Below are 20,894 nucleotides of genomic sequence, written 5' to 3' on the forward strand. Positions count from 1 at the left end.
AGCATTACTGAGAATTGTTGATAAGCTGGGTCAGAAAACAAGTCATCAAACATCAACATCAAGAATGTAACTTAAATTGATCTTCTAAGTATTTAATACAACACCAACACTAGCATTTAAGAGAGAACAGAGACAAGAATCTTTAATTCATCATGCCAAAATGTTGATTAACTTACTCCAATCTGAAGAGCCAGTTCCACTTGGTTGTGATAAGAACCTAGAAGTTCTTCAAAAGGGTGCCTGAAATAAAGAGCAGCTATTGTGGTTGACAGAAACTATTTAAAAATGATTGTTTTAGTTACCAAAATAAATGGTTTCACATCCAAAAGCAAAATTTGAAAATCTACAATTAATGCTTTAAATGCCACACCTTGTCATGACTTCTTTATAAGGTTTTTCTATTTGATGTAGGTATTTGTTTAAATCCACAGGTGTTTCATCATCTTCTGCCTAAACAAACATATATACACAAAGGTTTACCAAAAAATCAAATCCATTCTTTGGTCTTTCTATCGCCAAATTAAATATGGTTAATTTATGATGTGTACAAGAAATTCTTGAAACAAAAGTGATTTTTCAGAGCTGAGGCTAAATATTATTAGAATTAATTATTTTTTATAACTGACTCAGAAAAAAGGCAAATCAATATTCTGAAAAAAACCTGTTTTATAAATGGGAAAACATAAATGCTTTTAAATTTAGTTTCTGATATATAGATAACTCCCAAAGTTATATATATAGATGAGAGAGAGCTAAAAACACTTCTAAAGACAGCTGACAGTCAAATGAAGGTAGAATAGGGACCAGATGCAAAAGAGATTATCTGAATTATCTGTATTATTTTCTAATGATAACAAAGCCCTCCCCAAAGCCCCCAATAAATGAGGTACAGGTCTCTACTACTGTAAGTCCTTACTATGTAAATATACTCAAGAACATCAGTACTTAAGAAATGGAAAAAAGAAGTTACTAATGATTGCTGAGATGTACTCAATTTTGTGAAAGTTTCTACCCCAGTGAAATAAATTCTACCTAACATAGAACCAAAACCTAGTAAAAAAGGTAGAAACGACTTATTTTCCATCCAAAATTCTACCAATGAAGAATATTCTTTAGAGATTAAAATTCATCAAGTATTTATATAATAAAAATGGCCTTATTTTTTGCATTCCATTCTGCTTTACCTTAAAAAAAAAAGTACTGTACTTTTAAAACAATCAGTTTTCATTTGGTGAGAAATTTGGTATTCAAAGATCAATGTGGATCTTTTGTTCCCTCAACCATATTCAGTATTCAAAATCTTTCCTTATTTTTCCTTGACTGATCATTACCTTTTCATTCTTCTGTAAAATTATTACGAATCAATCTTTCAAGTCCCCTACCTTGGTTTTAAAATATGCCTCCAGCTCTATGTTACCTAAACCTCCATGGCTGAAAATTTCCCCCCATCTGCTGAAAAGACTTCTACTGAGGTTAAAAACACTCTTCATTCCAAACCATTCACCAGTTCAACCTACAAATCTTAGAGACTGTGCAAATTGCAAATTGGCTAATTAGCAGAATTATTCAAATTCAACCAAAAAATGAAATTCAGTTATAAGGTACACACTTACTGTTCGGGCCAGATTTTGACACATTGCACTCAAGGTCAAAAGTTGTAGTTTAATCTCTGTGTCCCATTTTCGACAATTTTGAATATGTTCATGACTTCCAAGGCAATGATTACTGTTAAAATATATTAATTACTCATCAATGTTATTCTCCTCAATCTAGAAATTATAGAGGTGAGAGTAAAATATAATAAGTTGTATCGGCATCAGAAATTGAAGAAAATGGTAAAATACAGAGATAGTTTTTTAACCAAGTGTGAGCATTTAAATAAAGGAATAACTCATCTACATGAGAAGAGTCAAAATACAGAAGATGAAGACAAAGAAGAAAATAAAAGAAAAATAGGGACAGGGCATTTCTACTAGCTTAAGGGAATGAAATCTGTAAAATAACTAGATTAAAAGCTAGATACAATAAATTATCTGGTTCAGAAAAAGATTCATATAATGGTTACTTCAAGCAACTAAAAGGAAATGACAGATGACCACTGTATACAAAGTAATAGTGCATGCTAAAAAAGGAAAATGGACTCTATAATGATGTGACTATTGACTCTTGGCAGAAAGGGAAAAAACATTAAATTCACTTATCAACCAATTGCCCACCATTCTTCCCATCTGAGATTATAAGCTTCTTAGGGCAATTATCTCTGAAATCTCTCCACTGTCTTAGACATGTCTTACACAAAGTCTAAGACATATTTTATATATCTTATATATTATTTCATGTAATTTATTGATCCAATCAAGTGGGACACAATGAATGTATTTTTGGATTACGAATTTACCTTGAAATTTTTCTAATTAAAGCTATTAACAATGAAATTTCCAAAGCTGTTGCTCTCAATAATTAAATGAATAAACTTACTTCTGCAGCACTTCCTCTTGACCACAAACTTTCAGAACATAGCTGCCAACATCTACTTGATTCAAGTCATCATGCACCCAGCAAAGGGCTTGCATTATAATGATTTCTACAGTAGAACTCACTGTAAAAGAGTTAGTCATCATTTTCATTTTGCTTATTTAACTCTAAGTATACACTTAATCAAACTATTTATTTTAATATAAGACAGCACTATACAAGAGAAATATAATACAAGTCACACATACATAATTTAAAATTTTCTAGTAGCCACACTGTAAAAAGTAAAAAAGAAACAAGTGAAGATATTATCAGTTTTATTTAATCTGATATATCCAAAATATCCTTTCATCATATAACCTGTATTTAAAAATTATTAAAGAGATAACTTACATTTCCTTTTCAAAATAAGTCTTTGAAATCCAGTGTGTTATTTTACAGTACATTTCAATCTATACTAGCTGCATTGCTAGTATTCGAAATGCCACACGTGGCTAGTGGTTAACTGCAGTAGACAGGGAAGACCTAAGTTAAGAAAGCCACCTCCCTATTACAGCCTCCTCCAAAACAAATGACATTTAGCAGTTACCTGGCAAATAATGATTCAAACCACATCATAAGGAAAAAGAATCAACATTTCAAATGCTTGACATTGGTCTGATAAATTTTCCAAAGAAAAATAAAACTGTATCAAGTAGGAAGAACTGTTTAATTATCATTCTTGGCAATAGCTGGGAACCAGTATTGTAACACATTAAAAACTAAAGTAACCTTTTAAAGTAACCTGTATTTAAAGCTCCTATGGTCAATTTAGAAGACAGTGATTACACGCAAACTTCATGAAAATCAACAGCCCATAAAACCTCTATCCAATACAATGGCTACGCTTCTTCTGAATAGTCAATGTGTGCTCACACTTGACATTTGAACACAGAAATCACTTCTGCTATAATGTGGTTACATTTCTTAACAAAGATAAACATTATAAGCCTGCACATTTACAAAGAATCAAATAAGCATTAAAAAAATTTTTTTTTAATTAACCAGATCTTGATATATCAAGTCAAAATTGAACACAAATTGAAACATTTATCATCAATGTTTACTCATGCTTATTTCAATCAAAGGGCTTACTGACTTCTTTTTTCTTCAGTTTTGGTATTAATTCTTACTGCAGTCTTAAACTATTCTCTAAACCAAAATTTAAATTATGTTAAAAAAAATAAACCTCTTCCTTTAGAAACTAAAGGAATGATCGTTATAGTTGGCTAACATTTTTGTTTCAAAGATTTATATTTTTCCAAGGGTCCTGCAAAGTGCAAAGCTATAAAGAAACTATTCAAAAATTGGACATATTCTTCGTCACAGATGCTGAAGAAAAAATGGCATAAATCTTAGATCAAGCAAGATATTATAGAAATATAGGATTTTATCTTACTACTGGAATCCCATTAAATAATATAATTGTTAAAATCAATAAACTATGAATGAAAATAAAAGTAGTTTTTAAAACTCTAACAAAAGATTTCCTACAGACTTTGGGGATACATCTTTAGAAAGGATGCCCACATATCAAGTTTGGAAGGGAAAGTTAGAATCAAAGAAGAATTATCTTCTCCTTAGAGGAGCTTAGCAAGATTAATGGAATTTCAATTTCACAGGTAGCCCTTTACAAACAAGCATTCTTCTTGCCATAAAATGAAAAAAGAAAATAAGAATTGGAGTATAAGAAGCCTTTCTAGCTAATGCTTGGAGGCCATGGCCAACGGCTACTGATTAACCAAAGTTACTTGGCATTTTTCAGAGAAATATGTAGTTGCAAAGGTAAACTGTTTCCCGTGAGTCCTAACAAGAAAACTATCCATATGAATGCCAATTTCTTGAAAAGGGTAACAATCAATGTTAAATATTTTACAACACACACTAAATATTTTTTTAAAGGCTACCTTATGATAACAGTCTGTTAATTAAAAGAATGATAATATTAACATTTTAAGCATTTTCTTCTTAATCAGAGAAAATAAGCTGGTTGGGGGACTACAAACCTACCATCACATGTAAAAGTAACTGGTAGTTGAAATCCTTCAATTTCAATGCAGACCTTCACGCTAACATTTTCTCCACATACATTTCTTTGCACTGTGACTGGACTTAACAAATACCCTGGATTTGTACAGTGATTGGTAAATTGAAAGTTGGCCTTCAATCTGTTCACAAGAAAGAAGAAATTAAATTATTTTTTTAAAAGCTGCATTTGAGGGTCCTATACAAAACTTTGCATGCTTATAGCCATTCAATTGTGTGTTTTTGTCCAATTATTAAGCAGTTCATGAGAACTGGAATGAACAGACCCCTGTCAAAACTCCAAATACCAGCATTTGCCTTTTAAATAAAAGGAATCTAAGAAAAGAGATTAGGTCCTGCCAGTATATCTTTGGTAACATCAACATTAACCAAGCACACAACAGATACACCTTATTAAATGAGGTTTTCTGCCTCACATTCTTTTGCTACAGAGAACAATTACACAAAATGGTATCTATTTCTAATGAATCACCAATAATATAGGCTATGTAGCCCTAAACTGTATTTGCCAGAGGGATAAAAAGTGTGTTATCTTTTAAAAATCATTTTTCTAAGGTCCTTTTTTCTACACTTTATTTTTTAGACAATGAAAAAAAAAACATAGACAATAGGTTTTTATAGTGTTATGAGGCCATTCTTCCTTTAAAATGATTTCTAAAACTTAGGGAATGGCAAGAATTGCCTGTGAAGGTATTTATAGGAGCAAGATAGTTTAAATTTAAATAAATACATCAGCATAGTATATGGCTCATCTCCAGAAAACACTTCTGTTATCAAAGACAAAGGATTTGCTACCTTCTTTAAACTTATGGGCTTCCTTTAACTGGCTTTTTTTTCAAGGTTAGAAGCAAAGTTGAATCCTTCCATCTGCTTTTCACAGGGCTATAAAGTGGAATGAATGTGGGAAGTATTGTCTCTTTGCTTCTGTAGAGATTAAAATAACCAAGTTACAGGAACAGACTAAAATAGTTTGAAGTGAGAGAAAGAAAGGTTCTGCAGAGGCAACTTTAACTGTGCACAGCCTCTGGAGCCAGACTATGTGAATTTAAATCCTGATTTTACTACTTAATAGCTGTGTGAACTTATGCAAGTTGTAGAATTTCCTTGTTGCTTCAGTTTTCCCTTTTATAAACTGGGGTTACTACTAGTACAACCTCATAGGGTTGTTGTGAGGATTATGGAAGTAAGTTTATAAGCACACGGAACAGTGCCTAGTACATGGTCAGCACTATAACCATCTCGCTAAGTGAATAAATGTGGTTTCTGCAGTGATCTTAACTGCCACAAAGGATCCAGTATTAAAAAGGGGAAACGTAATTGAAAAAAGAAAGATAATATAAATAATAAACTTGATTGTGGAAATACATCTTTATATGAGGACACATTATCTTCAGATATTTGCCTGCTGCCAAGCCTATTCCTCCGCAACACAATGACAAGAGCTTCATAGGACCCAACGTAACATTCTTAATGTTTCTTACATGGTTGGTATTCTCTTGTTTTCTACAGTATGAAATAGATGTTCACAGCAAATCATGTAATTAACTAATATATGAAATGGTAGAGAATTTTGTCTACATCAAACCAAGCCTTCTATTTTCAGAAATCCATAAGGATGATGAAAAGAAAATCAGAAGTTCCTGACAGCTCAGAAAACAAGAATTTATTAGACAAATTCCAGTGAAAAAAACTGCATTAGATGTACTTGCTTAAGGGGTGGGGGTAAGGGTGGTGGGTGGGGAAGACTTTCACTTCCCTTTCTTAAAATGAGTCGCTTTTTACTACCTGTTACCAAAGGGACGGGGTTGAGGAGGGAGGGAGAATGGGATTAAGGAACATCATAGTTAGCACAAACACTATAGGTAGGTCACGGGAAGGCAGTATGGCACAGAGAAGACAAGTAATGGCTCTATAGCATCTTACTATGCTGAGGGACAGTGACTGCAATGGAGTGTGGGGAGGACCTGATAATATGGGTGAATGTTGTTCATGTGAGACCTTCATAACATTATATATCAATGATACCTTAATTAAAAAAAAAAATCCCGGGGGCGGATCCAGGATGACAGCGTGAGTAGAGCAGTGGAAACCTCCTCCCAAACACACATAGAGCTATGAAAATATAACAAAGAAAAATCTTCCTAAAATAGAGACCACAGGACACAGGACAACATCCAGACCACACCCACACCTGAAAGAACCCAGCGCCTTGCGAAGGGGGTAAGATACAAGCCCCGGCCCGGGGGGACCCGAGCGCCCCTCCCCCAGGCTCCTGGCGGGTGGAAAGAAACCGGAGCGGTTTTTTTTTGGCGAGTGCTTTTTGGAAGCCTTAAAGGGACAGGGACCCCATTGCTAGGAAGGCAGGGTGGCGGGACCGGAGAGCAGATGCCTGGGACCGGCGCCTGAGGTCAAAGAATATCCCGCATTTTTACCTACGGGACCGGTGGGCGGGTGCCTGAGACCGGCGTCTGAGGACAGAGGAAATCGTGCGTTTTTCCCCTTTTTTTTTTCTCCTTTTGGTGAGTGCTTTTTGGAAGCCTTAAAGGGACAGGGACCCCGGTGCTAGGGAGGCAGAGCAGCAGGACGGGTGAGCGGGTGCCTGGGACCGGCGCCTGAGGACAAAGAATATACCGCATTTTTCCCTGCAGGACCGGAGGGCGGGTGCCTGAAACCGGCGCCTGAGGATGGAGGAAATCGCGCATTTCCCCCCCCCCTTTTTTTTCTTTTTGGCGAGTGCTTTCTGGAAGCCTTAAAGGGACAGGGACCCCGGTGCTAGGGAGGCAGGGCAGCAGGACTGGTGAGTGGGTGCCTGGGACCGGCGGATGAGGACAAAGAATATCCCGCGTTTTTCCCTCCAGGACCAGAGGGAAGGTGTCTGAGACCGGCACCTGAGGACGGAGGAAATCGCGCATTTTTCCCCTTTTCTTTTTTTCTCTTTTTGGCGAGAGCTTTTTGGAAGCCGTAAAGGGACAGGAACCTCGTTGCTAGGGAGGCAGGGCGGCGGGACTGGTGAGCCTGGGACCGGTGCCTGAGGACAAAGAATATCGCGCGTTTTTCCCTGCGGGACCGGCGGGTGGATGCTTTTTGGAAGCCTTGAAGGGACACAGACCCTGGTGCTAGGGAGGCAGGGCAGTAGGACAAGTGAGCGGGTGCCTGGGACTGGCGCTTGAGGACAAAAAAAAAAAAAAATCGCGTGTTTTTTCCTTTTTCTTTTTTTTTTCTGTTCCCTCTCTCATTGTTGCTGTTGTTGTTTTGGTTTGGAGAGTGCTTTTTGGAAGTCTTAAAGGGGCAGGACAGGTCACTTAGACCAGCGGCAGGGAATCTGGGGATCTCTGGGCACTCTAAACCCCTGGGCAGCAGGGAGCACAGAGGCCCCTTACGGAGATAAATAGCCTCCCGGCCGCTCCCCCTCCAACAGGGCTCCACCAATTTGGAGGAGCAGCCCCAGCCAGGCCACGCCCCCAGGAACAGCGGAGATAAACCCTATAGCAACAGGGCAGGAAGCAGAAGCCCTGTCTGCGCACAGCTGCCCAGCACAAGCACCTAGAGGTCGCTATTCTCCCAGGAGAGGAAGGCCACAAACCAACAAGAAGGGAAGCTCTTCCAGCGGTCACCTGTACCAGCTCTGCAAACGATCTCTATCACCATGAAAAGGCAAAACTACAGGCAGACAAAGATCACAGAGACAACACCTGAGAAGGAGACAGACCTAACCAGTCCTCCTGAAAAAGAATTCAAAATAAAAATCATGAACATGCTGACAGAGATGCAGAGAAAAATGCAAGAGCAATGGGATGAGATGCAGAGAAAAATGCAAGAGCAGTGGGATGAAGTCCGGAAGGAGATCACAGATGTCAGGAAGGAGATCACAGAAGTGAAACAATCCCTGGAAGGATTTATAAGCAGAATGGATAAGATGCAAGAGGCCATTGAAGGAATAGAAGCCAGAGAACAGGAACGTATAGAAGCTGACATAGAGAGAGATAAAAGGATCTCCAGGAATGAAACAACACTAAGAGAAATATGTGCCCAATACAAAAGGAATAACATTTGTATTATAGGGATACCAGAAGAGGAAGAAAGAGGAAAAGGGATAGAAAGTGTCTTTGAAGAAATAATTGCTGAAAACTTCCCCAAACTGGGGGAGGAAATAATCGAACAGACCATGGAATTACACAGAACCACCAACAGAAAGGATCCAAGGAGGACAACACCAAGACACATAGTAATTAAAATGGCAAGGATCAAGGACAAGGAAAGAGTTTTAAAGGCAGCTAGAGAGAAAAAGGTCACCTATAAAGGAAAACCAATCAGGCTAACATCAGACTTCTCGATAGAAACGCTACAGGCCAGAAGAGAATGGCATGATATACTTAATGCAATGAAACAGAAGGGTCTTGAACCAAGGATACTGTATCTAGCACGACTATTATTTAAATATGATGGCGGGATTAAACAATTCCCAGACAAGCAAAGCTGAGGGAATTTGCTTCCCACAAACCACCTCTACAGGGCATCCTACAGGGACTGCTCTAGATGGGAGCACTCCTAAAAAGAGCACAGAACAAAACACACAACATATGAAGAATGGAGGAGGAGGAATAAGAATGGAGAGAAGAAAAGAATCTCCAGACAGTGTATATAACAGTTCAATAAGCGAGCTAAAGTAGGCAGTAAGATACTAAAGAAGCTAACCTTGAACCTTTGGTAACCACGAATCTAAAGCCTGCAATGGCAGTAAGTACATATCACTCAATAGTCACCCTAAATGTAAATGGACTTAATGCACCAATCAAAAGACACAGAGTAATAGAATGGATAAAAAAGCAAGACCCATCTATATGCTGCTTACAAGAAACTCACCTTAAACCCAAAGATAAGCATAGACTAAAAGCCAAGTGATGGAAAAACATATTTCAGGCAAACAACAGTGAGAAGAAAGCAGGGGTTGCAGTACTAATATCAGACAAAATAGACTTCAAAACAAAGAAAGTAACAAGAGATAAAGAAGGATACTACATAATGATAAAGGGCTCAGTCCAAGAAGAGGATATAACCATTCTAAAGATATATGCACCCAATACAGGAACACCAGCATATGTGAAGCAAATACTAACAGAACTAAAGAGGGAAATAGACTGCAATGCATTCATTTTAGCGGACTTCAACACACCACTCACCCCAAAGGATAGATCCACCGGGCAGAAAATAAGTAAAGACACACAGGCACTGAACAACACACTAGAACAGATGGACCTAATAGACATCTATAGAACTCTACATCCAAAAGCAACAGGATATACATTCTTCTCAAGTGCACATGGAACATTCTCCAGAATAGACCACATACTAGCTCACAAAAAGAGCCTCAGTAAATTCCAAAATATTGAAATTCTACCAACCAATTTTTCAGACCACAAAGGTATGAAAGTAGAAATAAATTCTACAAAGAAAAAAAAAAGGCTCACAAACACATGGAGGCTTAACAACATGCTACTAAATAATCAATGGATCAATGAACAAATCAAAATAGAGATCAAGGAATATATAGAAACAAACGACAACAACAACACTAAGCCCCAACTTCTGTGGGATGCAGCGAAAGCAGTCTTAAGAGGAAAGTATATAGCAATCCAGGCACACTTGAAGAAGGAGGAACAATCCCAAATGAATAGTCTAACATCACAATTATCGAAACTGGAAAAAGAAGAACAAATGAGGCCTAAAGTCAGCAGAAGGAGGGACATAATAAAGATTAGAGAAGAAATAAACAAAATTGAGAAGAATAAAACAATAGCAAAAATCAACGAAACCAAGAGCTGGTTCTTTGAGAAAATAAACAAAATAGACAAGCCTCTAGCCAGGCTTATTAAGAGGAAAAGAGAGTCAACACAAATCAATAGAATCAGAAATGAGAATGGAAAAATCACGACAGACTCCACAGAAATACAAAGAATTATTAAAGACTACTATGAAAACCTATATGCCAACAAGCTGGAAAACCTAGAAGAAATGGACAACTTCCTAGAAAAATACAACCTCCCAAGACTGACCAAGGAAGAAACACAAAAGTTAAACAAACCAATTACGAGCAAAGAAATTGAAACGGTAATAAAAAAACTACCCAAGAACAAAACCCCAGGGCCGGACGGATTTACCTCAGAATTTTATCAGACACACAGAGAAGACATAACACCCATTCTCCTTAAAGTGTTCCACAAAATAGAAGAAGAGGGAATACTCCCAAACTCATTCTATGAAGCCAACATCACCCTAATACCAAAACCAGGCAAAGACCCCACCAAAAAAGAAAATTACAGACCAATATCCCTGATGAATGTAGATGCAAAAATACTCAATAAAATATTAGCAAACAGAATGCAACAGTACATGAAAAGGATCATAGACCATGACCAAGTGGGATTTATCCCAGGGATGCAAGGATGGTACAACATCTGAAAATCCATCAACATCATCCTCAACATCAACAAAAAGAAAGACAAAAACCACATGATCATCTCCATAGATGCTGAAAAAGCATTTAACAAAATTCAACATCCATTCATGATAAAAACTCTCAGCAAAATGGGAATAGAGGGCAAGTACCTCAACATAATAAAGGCCATATATGATAAACCCACAGCCAGCATTATACTGAACAGCGAGAAGCTGAAAGCATTTCCTCTGAGATCGGGAACCAGACAGGGATGCCCACTCTCCCCACTGTTATTTAACATAGTACTGGAGGTCCTAGCCACGGCAATCAGACAAAACAAAGAAATACAAGGAATCCAGATTGGCAAAGAAGAAGTTAAACTGTCACTATTTGCAGATGATATGATACTGTACATAAAAAACCCTAAAGACTCCACTCCAAAACTACTAGAACTGATATTGGAATACAGCAAAGTTGCAGGATACAAAATTAACACACAGAAATCTGTAGCAATCCTATACACTAACAATGAATCAATAGAAAGAGAAATCAGGAAAACAAGTCCATTCACAATTGCAGCAAAAAGAATAAAATACCTAGGAATAAGCCTAACCAAAGAAGTGAAAGACTTATACTCTGAAAACTACAAGTCACTCTTAAGAGAAATTAAAGGGGACACTAATAAATGGAAACTCATCCCATGCTCATGGCTAGGAAGAATTAATATCGTCAAAATGGCCATCCTGCCCAGAGCAATATACAGATTTGATGCAATCCTCTCAAATTACCACCAACATTCTTCAATGAATTGGAACAAATAATTCAAAAATTCATATGGAAACACCAAAGACCCCCGAATAGCCAAAGCAATCCTGAAAAAGAAGAATAAAGTAGGGGGGATCTCACTCCCCAACTTCAAGCTCTACTACAAAGCCATAGTAATCAAGACAATTTGGTACTGGCACAAGAACAGAGCCACAGACCAGTGGAACAGATTAGAGACTCCAGAAATTAATCCAAACATATATTGTCAATTAATATTTGATAAAGGAGCCATGGACATACAATGGGGAAATGACAGTCTCTTCAACAGATGGTGCTGGCAAAACTGGACAGCTACATGTAGGAGAATGAAATTGGACCATTGTGTAACCCCATATACAAAGGTAAACTCAAAATGGATCAAAGACCTAAATGTAAGTCATGAAACCATTAAACTTTTGGAAAAAAACATAGGCTAAAATCTCTTAGACATAAACATGAGTGACCTCTTCTTGAACACATCTCCCCAGGCAAGGAAAACAACAGCAAAAATGAGTAAGTGGGACTACATTAAGCTGAAAAGCTTCTGTACAGCGAAAGACACCATCAATAGAACAAAGAGGAACCCTACAGTACGGGAGAATATATTTGAAAATGACAGATCCGATAAAGGCTTGACATCCAAAATATATAAAGAGCTCACCCACTTCAATAAACAACAAACAAATAACCCAATTAAAAAATGGGCAGAGGAACTGAACAGACAGTTCTCCAAAAAAGAAATACAGATGGCCAAGAGACACATGAAAAGATGCTCCACATCGCTAATTATCAGAGAAATGCAAATTAAAACTACAATGAGGTATCAGTTCACACCAGTAAGGAGAGCTGCCATCCAAAAGACAAACAACAACAAATGTTGGCGAGGCTGTGGAGAAAGGGGAACCCTCCTACACTGCTGGTGGGAATGTAAATTAGTTCAACCATTGTGGAAAGCAGTTTGGAGGTTCATCAAAATGCTCAAAACAGATCTACCATTTGACCCAGGAATTCCACTCCTAGGAATTTACCCTAAGAACGCAGCAATCAAGTTTGAGAAAGACAGATGCACCCCTATGTTTATCGCAGCACTATTTACAATAGCCAAGAATTGGAAGCAACCTAAATGTCCATCGGTAGATGAATGGATAAAGAAGATGTGGTACATATACACAATGGAATACCACTCAGCCAAAGTGGAAAAATCCAACCATTTGCAGCAACATGGATGGAGCTGGAGAGTATTATGCTCAGTGAAATAAGCCAAGCGGAGAAAGAGAAATACCAAATGATTTCACTCATCTGAGGAGTATAAGAACAAAGGAAAAACTGAAGGAACAAAACAGCAGTGGAATTACAGAACCCAAAAATGGACTAACAGGTACCAAAGGGAAAGGAACTGGGGAGGATGGGTGGGCAGGGAGGGATAAGGCGGGGGGGGGGGAAGAAGAAGGGGGGTATTAAGATTAGCATGTATGGGGGGGGAGGGAGAAAGGGGAGGGTGGGCTGCACAACACAGAGAGGACAAGTAGTGACTTTACAACATTTTGCTTAGCTGATGGACAGTAACCGTAATGTGGTTGTTAGGGGGGACCTGATATAGGGGAGAGCATAGTAAACATAGTATTCTTCATGTAAGTGTAGATAGGAAGGAAGGAAGGAAGGAAGGGAGGGAGGGAGGGAGGGAGGGAGGGAGGAAGGAAGGAAGGAAGGAAGGAAGGAAGGAAGGAAGGAAAAGGAGGATTACTCCTTGATAGGATAAAACTATTGGTAAATCAAGGATCAACGCATGCTTTAAATATCCTTAATGTTGATCACTTAAAGGGTGTCAGATGATCAGCTATGGAGGTACTCTTTTCTGATAATATTCCTATCTCTTAATAAAAAAAAAAAAAAAGCAGTTACTGCGTGCTGACCTCCAATGAGTTCTGCACAGTGGTATAGAGGGCATGTCAAAGTGTGGGCAAAGGGTTTATTTGTTTCTATGCAGAAGATCAAGGCCTAGCTTGGATACCCAGAAAATGAACTAACATACGATATGAGGAGGAGCTTCCGGCATCAGCACTCTCTGGAGGATTTGTGCCAGGGGGATGATCATCAAAAAGCCTCCACAGGGATCCGGATGATGCTGTGGTTGTGGCTGCATCCAGCCCACCATCTCCTGGACTTGCCATAAGAATGAGAAGGGAGATGTCTAGGCTGGCATGTACATACAGTGAGACAACGAATTTGACCGGATCTGTACTGTTGGAACTCAACCAGGAGTTGGGAGGGGTGCAAGGTATAGCACTCCAAAATCTTATGACTATAGACTATCTACGGTTAAAAGAACATATGGGATGTGAACAGATCCCAGAAATGGGCTGCTTTAATTTGTCTGATTTCTCTCAGACTGTTCAAGTACAGTTGGACAATATCCATCATATCATAGACAAATTTTCACAAATGCCTAGGGTGCCTAAATGGTTTTCTTGGCTTCACTGGAGATGGATGGTAATTAATAGATTTGCTTTGTTTATGTCACCGTATTCCTATTATGTTAATATGTGTGTGCAAATTAGTTAGTAGTTTAAAATGTATACATACTTAAGGTACTCTACAAGAAGATATGTCAAAGAAATAATCAATCCTCCCGTTTTCTTCCACATGCTACCTCTATAGCTTTTCTTCTTCCTTCCTAATTACAACCCTTAAATAGAATTCGTGCCTCACATCGAATTTACCGAGTATCATAATTCCTCCAGGTGGTAAAGATACCTCGAGACAAGTGCTGGGCATAGAAGCCACAGGGCATAAATCTGCAAAGAAGTAAAAAGCCAGCCTTTTCAAACAATATGGCTTCTCTCTCATTTACCAACTTTACATTTCCCTGTATGGCCCCGGAAGATGACTGGTTAGCCAGAGACGGGTAAGATTCCTCAAGGGAGGAACAACCTAAGACAGGCACAGTCGCAGGGGGGCCATCAGGTGAGAATTTGGGGATCAACAGAGGTGAGCCTCAGAACCTCAACCCCCCTGCTTTGAGAGAAATCTTCTGCATCCGTGGATGTTTTGCTGCCCTTGTCTAGCTTGGATTAATACTTAGTCCATAGGCACACACCTGATCATCTGATCATCTACATTTGCCCTCTTACAGCACTAAACTATGTTTTCTACCTTTATCTTGCATCTACCTACCACTTCAGCATTTTATTAAAAATAAAAATAATAATAATAATAAAGGGAGAAATGTGGGATCAACATAAATCAAGTACAAAAATCAAACAAATATTCATATTTGACCTGATTGTTTATAGGTCATAATGCGTGATCAAAACCGAAAGTTTCTGTGATGAATGCCCTTGTACTGTTCACCATGTAAGAATTTATTCACTATGTAAGAATTCGTTCACCATGTAAGAACTTGTTCATTATGCTACAGAAGATTGGAGACTGACGAGAATTAGGCTTGAGATGGATTAATGATTGTACATTGAGCATTGACCCCCCCATACTGAATTTTATTGTTGTTAACAACCATTTGATCAATAAATATGAGAGATGCCCTCTCAAAAAAAAAAAAAAAATCCCTAGCTAAAAAAATTTTTTTTTTACATAATGTGAATGTATGTAATGTCACAGAACCATTCATATAAAAATGGTTAAAATAGTAAATTTTGTCATATATATTTTATCACAAAAAAAGTTTTTTTAAAATGAGCCCTTTCTGCCTCTGCTCCACACCATGGAAGATAGTGAATCTGGAAAAATATGGTAATTTCCTTTTTCTATAAAATTGATGATTCCTTCTATTCTCATTGTTTTGTTTGCTTTATAAAATTTTGGAAAAAACTGAAATAGTAATAGTCCTTAAAATTGAGTTTTTTTGTTTGGTTTGTAACTAAACTTTTAAACATACAAAAGCAAATTAAATTAGTAAATTGATAACTGCTGAGTAAATTACTTGGCCACTCTAAGCCATACATTGTATACTGATGTTCTTAAGTAATTTAGAATAATTTTTCCAACTCTTATTTTCATTTTCTCTAAAACTTCCATTTCCCTATCACCACCAAAGAAATGTTTTTGTTTGTTTAATATGACTCTACAGTTCAGGGTATTTAATATTTCTATGCATATTGATGGTTTATTTTCCTCCTTTGTGCTCAATCAAGCTATGTACAGAGCCCAATTATGCAAACTCAGGATAGGAAAAGTAAGGGTTTTAAAAGGTAAAGATGAAAATAAGTTTTTTTTTAAATTTTTATTGTATTAACACTTCTCTATAGGGAAGCAGAGTCAGCATTGTTTAGAATAAAATTAACTAAATGCAGAAGTGAAGTACTTGAAAACATACAGGGAGTTCCTGGGTTCAAGACACTATTGTAGGTTATAAATATTAGTTCTGAACCATATGTGAAAGAAATTAAGGTTATTCAGAATGACAAGTGTATAGTTTCTCATCTTATCCTAGGCAACCACAAATGAAGCAGCAAAAATTTCTACTGGTATCTAACATTCCTCTATGAACTTTCTCTGGACATGTAACTAGTAGTAGATACAAACTTTGTCAGTTATGATGAGTGTAGAAGGATTGAAAGGAAGAAATAAAACCCAGAAAAGTACAGTAATAATGTGATGTCCTGAATCAAAGTATTACAAACTTTGTATATAATAAGTTGCTAACTTTAAACTGAAAGAGACCCTTAAGATCACTAGTCCATCTGTGCCATCTTACTACACTGATGGACGGTGACTTCAATGGGGTATGGGGAGAATTTGATAATATGGGTGAATGTAGTAACCACAATGTTTTTCATGTGAAACCTTCATAAGAGTGTGTTATCAATGCTACCTTAAAAAAAAAGATCACTAGTCCCACTCCTGAATTTCACAACAAAAAAAATTTAGTGCCAGTTCTAGGTTTTAAGTTTCTTATACAGTAATTTTAATGGTAAACAAATATTATCCTGACAATCTTATACTCACTTCATAGATGAATGTAAATGATTGAATGAACAACTAACTTAGGAAATTTCAAAAAGTAAAGAATTGGCTAAGAGTATAAATATTTGTTTTAAAAATATATTGCAGAAATGAGCATACTGAAAAAAGTAGAGACATTAATTTCTTCAAGTGCCATCTCCTGACCCCAATCTCCAAGATCACAGGGGAACAAGAGAATTCCTAGAAATGGCTTCAAAAACACCTGTTCCTACTTTTCTGAAATATTTGTTGTAATCATATTCTACTAATGAAGATAAAATTACAAAAAAAACTCATTCTAAGTCATCTGACATTTCATATTACATAAGCCATTCTATGCATGCAAAAATAAAAATAATAATTTTAGCTCAATTGCAGAGTTTATGTAAGTAACTCTAAGATTCAAATGGGAAGAAAAGACAGATCACAGAGAACCTAATTTCTTAATCTGCAAAGCTGAAATGTAACAGTCACTTAACAATCTAATAGAAAGCAAAGAGGGCTTGTTTGGGGAGAAAATTAAAGGAACTAAGATGAACACATAACAGATTATTTCCAAGCCATTATGGTAAAAGATTATTTCCAAATTATTAGTCACACACACATTATGGTATAATGGCATAAAGGCATAGATAATTTCTAATATATGCAATTTGTATAAGTCATCTAAACTGCTCTTCAATTTTTAATGCCTACTGAAAATTTTAAAAATCTAGTTAAGAGTGACTTTTGCAGGGAAGAAAAAGTGGCTCTACTGATAATTTTTCTTTTTTTCCCTTAGGTATATTGAAGAAAAGAGATGCTGGCTAAAAGGTGACATAAAGATAGAGTTTTAGTGAAATATTAGTAGGCTAGAAAATCTACTTAAATATTAGTAAGTCTCTTAATATTAAAATGATGTATATACTAAAAAATGATCTGGGAACCCCAAACTGCTTTGCTTAAAGCAGACCACATTGGGGGCAATACTGGATTTGGGATAAATCCTCTAGTGGTAGTCTACTTTCTCTTATTTTAATAAAAGATCTATCTCCTTGGCCACAATGTTTGTTGTTCCACTCTTTGCTTCTGTGGGATTTTTCTCTCTGGTGCTGGTTGAGAGGGGATCCTTTCCTCTCTAATGGAAAGACGATTAGAATATGAAGTATAAGCTCTCAGTGGCTACATTCCCTGCCTTCAAAACCCCACATGCAATGGAAGAAAATGAAGCCAACATGGAGGAAGAGCAGGGGGGTGAAAAGGAAAAAGGAAATGAAAAGTAGTGGGAAAGTCCAAAGGGAGGAGGTATTAATTACAGTGTGTAAATTCCTGGATCTTGCTGTCACCAAACTCTGCCCCATCCTTCCTCTTTCTGCTAATGTTTTCTGAACCAATATATGACCTTTCTGGAGTTAAGTTACTTTAAGATGCATTTCTAGCATTTACAACAGAAATTCTGATTAATACAATGATATATTGTGAAGAAAACACTGAGCCAGAGGCAAAAGAGACCTGGCTCTGTTAATTATCTAGCTGAATAACTTTAGTAACTTCTCTTGAGTCTCAGCTTCCTCATCTATAAAGAATATTAGACATATTTAAATTTTTAAATAAAATGCCTTATAAGTTTAATAAACATTTTATAATTTTGATATAGTATAAGCCATGTTTTCACTGGTTAACAGTATCAGAAGCATACTAGCTGGCCACAATTTCTTATTCTAAATGCTTAGAAACCTAACAGGTAAGAATACAGGTTCAATTGTAGTTTGCATTAAAATGTCAATTAAATGTTCATCTTGAAATTTTAGGCACAGGGAGAAAAAATTAAAAATCTTCAAACTTGAGCATTATTATTTTCAAGTTAAAAATTTTAAAACAATAAAAAATATTTAATTTATAAAGGAAATCTTACTTTGCAATGGATTGACAAAAAGCTGCCACTTCCCCATTCTGTACTTCAGTTTCTTGTAGAACAGACCTTCCAGTTGGCAAACCACTGGTCCCATTTGGGTCTTTCTGTAATCAAAAACCTGTATTTATTTTAAAAGTAAAAGATCCCCACAATGCTAAACAGCAGTATACACAAACATTTTTATGAAAATACATACAAAGATATGGCAGTAAAATAAATCATATCAGTAACAAAGCTTTAAATTATGGATTTCTATCTTCATAAAGGCAATGCCAATTAAGCCTTACTTTAAAGTTCATTGGTTTTCCTTGCTCAAAAGTGGAAATACACTGTACTTTGTATTGGTCAGTAAGAATGGAATGCTAAAGACACTCTCATTCAGAATCTTCTGAAATAAATGCTTCAGAAAGTTAAGAGCTGAATGAAATTAAAGAGCTACCCTCCAATTGAGGAAAATGAAGAAATCAAGCCCATTTGGGACTCCTCTGATAAACCAGGAATTCTATATATTCAAACTAGATCTCTAATTCCAAGAAAGCAGTTGGCTCTTTACAAAAGAGAATGAATTTTAGGAGTTGGTAGGCATTTTCTATGTTAATAAACTTACATAAACATCCTGACAGTTCTTCAAAAGTTAAGCTTATGTGTAATTGAGATTTGTGCGCAACATAGCTAAACAAATAAACTCTAAATAAGTCTATTTAGAGGTGTTTTGACTTTACTACATAAAAAAACTTGACTTGGCACAAATTTCAAACATAAATTTCTTTTAAAATTGAATACTTTCAATCCAAATTAAGTGAATGAGAACTGTGCATATAAACTGCAAGAGTAGATTCCAATGACCATGGCATACAAGGTTTGTTCAGAAAATTAAACTGAACACTAAGGGCAACAATTCCTTTATGAATTTCCTTCCCTTAAAATGTGGCAGAACACTTTCTGCTAGAATGTGATATGCACATTTGGGAGAGGGAAGGTTAAGCCTTGAGTTCCAGAAAATTACAGCTAAAAATAACAAAGTTCATGGGGAAAACACAGTTAAGGCAGACTACACAAAATCAGTTTAACTTTGTAATTTAAGCCCTAACTAAAATAGTAAGTCCATATAAAAATACTCACACAGTTAAATTTCCACTTGAATTTGCACTTAGCATTATGGTCTTCAATCCTTTGAAGCCTTAAAACCTGGAGTTCTTGCTTCCTTGTTTGTGATACAGATTTTAGAGGGCAGTTGGTTTTAGTTAAAACCAATCTCAATGGAGTTAAAAATCTAATCTAAGGTGTAGACTTCTTCACCAAAGTTCTTACTGCAAAGGGAAATGTCTTCACAGCTTTGTCTGCACTCACTGCTTCATCAGAGAGCTTAACACTGTGGAATATAGAACCACTCTTGAGGCCACTCATCCAGCCACAATTTGCACTAAAAGAGAACAATTCTGAAGGATTTTCAGTGTTTTCCTTAATATTTTCTTATATTACAAAGGCTTTCTCTTTAATTGTGAGATGTTCTTGATTGCTTTAAAATGTTAACATGCTGGTTAAGTATATTTGAACTAATGCTACTTCCACTTTATACCGACATCAATACTATATTTACCAATTACATAAGTTAACTTGTATTCCAGAAATAAACATCGTGGCAGATACACCACACTACCCTAAAAATAGGACTTCATATTTCTAACAAATCCTCTGGTCTGACACTCCCAAGTTTGCCGTAATCTAATCCAACTGTATTTCCCAAAACTTACCAAATGACTCCTATGTTCCAGTTAATTTGAATCATATCCTGTCCTTAAAAAAAACAAATTCATGGGGGGAATCTCACTCCCCAACTTCATGCTCTACTACAAAGCCATAGTAATCAAGACAATTTGGTACTGGCACAAGAACAGAGCCACAGACCAGTGGAACAGATTAGAGACTCCAGACATTAACCTAAACATATATGGTCAATTAATATTTGATAAAGGAGCCATGGACATACAATAGGGAAATGACAGTCTATTCAACAGATGGTGCTGGCAAAACTGGACAGCTACATGTAAGAGAATGAAACTGGATCACTGTCTAACCCCATACACAAAAGTAAATTAGAAATGGATCAAAGACCTGAATGTAAGTCATGAAACCATAAAACTCTTACGAAAAAACATAGGCAAAAATCTCTTAGACATAAACATGAGTGACCTCTTCTTGAACATATCTTCCCAGGCAAGGAAAACAAAAGCGAAA

The 20,894-nt window shown here is 36.6% G+C and overlaps 1 protein-coding gene across 11 annotated transcripts in view; it reads right to left on the minus strand.

The window, feature by feature from the left end:
* Window positions 1-20,894, minus strand: part of PIK3C2A (phosphatidylinositol-4-phosphate 3-kinase catalytic subunit type 2 alpha) — a 128,806-nt gene that overhangs the window by 60,109 nt on the left and 47,803 nt on the right. For all 11 annotated transcript variants that reach the window (XR_012122620.1, XR_012122622.1, XR_012122621.1 and 8 more), the window contains exons 3-8: window positions 18,657-18,760; window positions 4,525-4,682; window positions 2,479-2,599; window positions 1,614-1,725; window positions 371-450; window positions 177-240 (exon numbers count right to left, since the gene is read on the minus strand). Coding sequence is in view for 7 of the 11 variants with exons in the window: in XM_073216260.1 (XP_073072361.1) it covers window positions 177-240; window positions 371-450; window positions 1,614-1,725; window positions 2,479-2,599; window positions 4,525-4,682; window positions 18,657-18,760 (639 nt within the window). In the remaining 4 variants the exon portion in view is untranslated. The remainder of the gene's footprint in view (window positions 1-176; window positions 241-370; window positions 451-1,613; window positions 1,726-2,478; window positions 2,600-4,524; window positions 4,683-18,656; window positions 18,761-20,894) is intronic.

This window comes from Manis javanica, chromosome 11, assembly GCF_040802235.1.
Source record: "Manis javanica isolate MJ-LG chromosome 11, MJ_LKY, whole genome shotgun sequence".
NCBI classification, from domain to species: Eukaryota; Metazoa; Chordata; class Mammalia; order Pholidota; family Manidae; genus Manis; species Manis javanica.